Source organism: Sinocyclocheilus grahami, unplaced genomic scaffold, assembly GCF_001515645.1.
Source record: "Sinocyclocheilus grahami isolate Dianchi unplaced genomic scaffold, SAMN03320097.WGS_v1.1 scaffold57.1, whole genome shotgun sequence".
Classification (NCBI taxonomy): Eukaryota; Metazoa; Chordata; class Actinopteri; order Cypriniformes; family Cyprinidae; genus Sinocyclocheilus; species Sinocyclocheilus grahami.
This window is the reverse complement of record NW_015505236.1, coordinates 3,739,282-3,740,396: the sequence shown is the minus strand read 5'-3', so window position 1 is coordinate 3,740,396 and position 1,115 is coordinate 3,739,282. Positions and strand designations below refer to the sequence as shown.

Sequence of the window (1,115 nt, the reverse complement as noted above, 5' to 3'; positions counted from 1 at the left end):
ATATGAAAAGTACATTCAACTGGTTATTGCATCATAAACCCCAATTGGTGTTGTTACTGAGAATCAACAGACTGCAAGAAGGTGCAACTGAACATTCATATTTGAGCTGTGTAATAAGTAATAACAACCAGTAAATAAATAATGTAAAGTTCTCACCCAAGAGCATTCTCAACTATCAAAAGATAGTCCTTTCGAAAAATGTCCTCATGTTTTGTCCAGTTGACGACACCTGAAAATCCACTACAATTGCATGATAAATGATAAATCATATGGTTGGTCATTTTTCAATAATACGATTCAATATATAACTATGACAGTACATGACTTCTTCAAAGCCCATGTGACGCTAGATACTGTAGCATGATCATCTACAAACATATAAAGAGAAACTCACAGTGTAATTCAAATTAATTTAATGATCCCTTTTTATGAGTTTAAAGATCTTTCTTAACATATCAGTAACTCCTACCTGTTTTTCAATTTAGTGTAAAAATGCACTGGGTAGATCAAAGATTTCCGCCTTTTATGACGTCCTAGTTCATCATGAACAGACCTAGAAACATTTAGTAGAAAATTATTGCTAAGAATATTATGATTTGCAGTTTTATGATGCTTCAAAATAATTACCTCAATACAATGTCCATGACAATGTCATTCAGCCACATTCCATCGTCTAATGTTGCAAGTGACTCTTTTGTCAATAAAAGCACACCAAAGGACCTCAAAGGAAAAAATACAAAAACATATTTTTTGTACAAATGTTACAACAAGTCAGATTTCTGGTTTATTTACAGACAATATTTTAATTGTTTTTTAATATTTTAATATTGTTTAATGTTTACCCTGTATCTTTCTCCATAGATGAACGCTATCTGTGCAAAGAAGAAAATTTATGTTAACATTAAGACATTTAAATTGGTTTCATCCAGTGATAATCATAAAATGAGAGAAAACTTCAACTTATTGAATGCACTAGGTATGTTGGCCCGTGGGTCAACAAAATAAATGTAATTATTATTATGATTATTATTAATAATTATCATTATTATTTAAATACAATGATTGATCAATGTTTGTCTTATATTAGATGAGCTATAAGGAATGAAGTCCCTGGG

The 1,115-nt window shown here is 30.4% G+C and overlaps 1 protein-coding gene across 1 annotated transcript; it reads right to left on the bottom strand.

The window, feature by feature from the left end:
• Positions 1-53: 53 nt before the first annotated feature.
• Positions 54-1,008, bottom strand: LOC107584199 (sentrin-specific protease 3-like). The gene is made up of 5 exons (XM_016270704.1): positions 843-1,008; positions 628-720; positions 470-553; positions 157-240; positions 54-87 (listed from the first exon to the last, which is right to left on the bottom strand). Exons 1-5 carry the CDS (start codon positions 857-859, stop codon positions 54-56), a joined length of 312 nt encoding a protein of 103 aa, XP_016126190.1. The 5' UTR covers positions 860-1,008.
• Between the last annotated feature and the right edge of the window lie 107 nt (positions 1,009-1,115).

What these genes read in the sequence shown, in the direction of transcription:
- LOC107584199 (XM_016270704.1), bottom strand. An exon ending in GTCATGGACATTGTATTGAG is followed by an intron (nt 554 to 627) that starts GTAATTATTTTG and finishes AAATGTTTCTAG; the next exon opens with GTCTGTTCATGATGAACTAG. An exon ending in ATAGTTGAGAATGCTCTTGG is followed by an intron (nt 88 to 156) that starts GTGAGAACTTTA and finishes ATGAATGTTCAG; the next exon opens with TTGCACCTTCTTGCAGTCTG.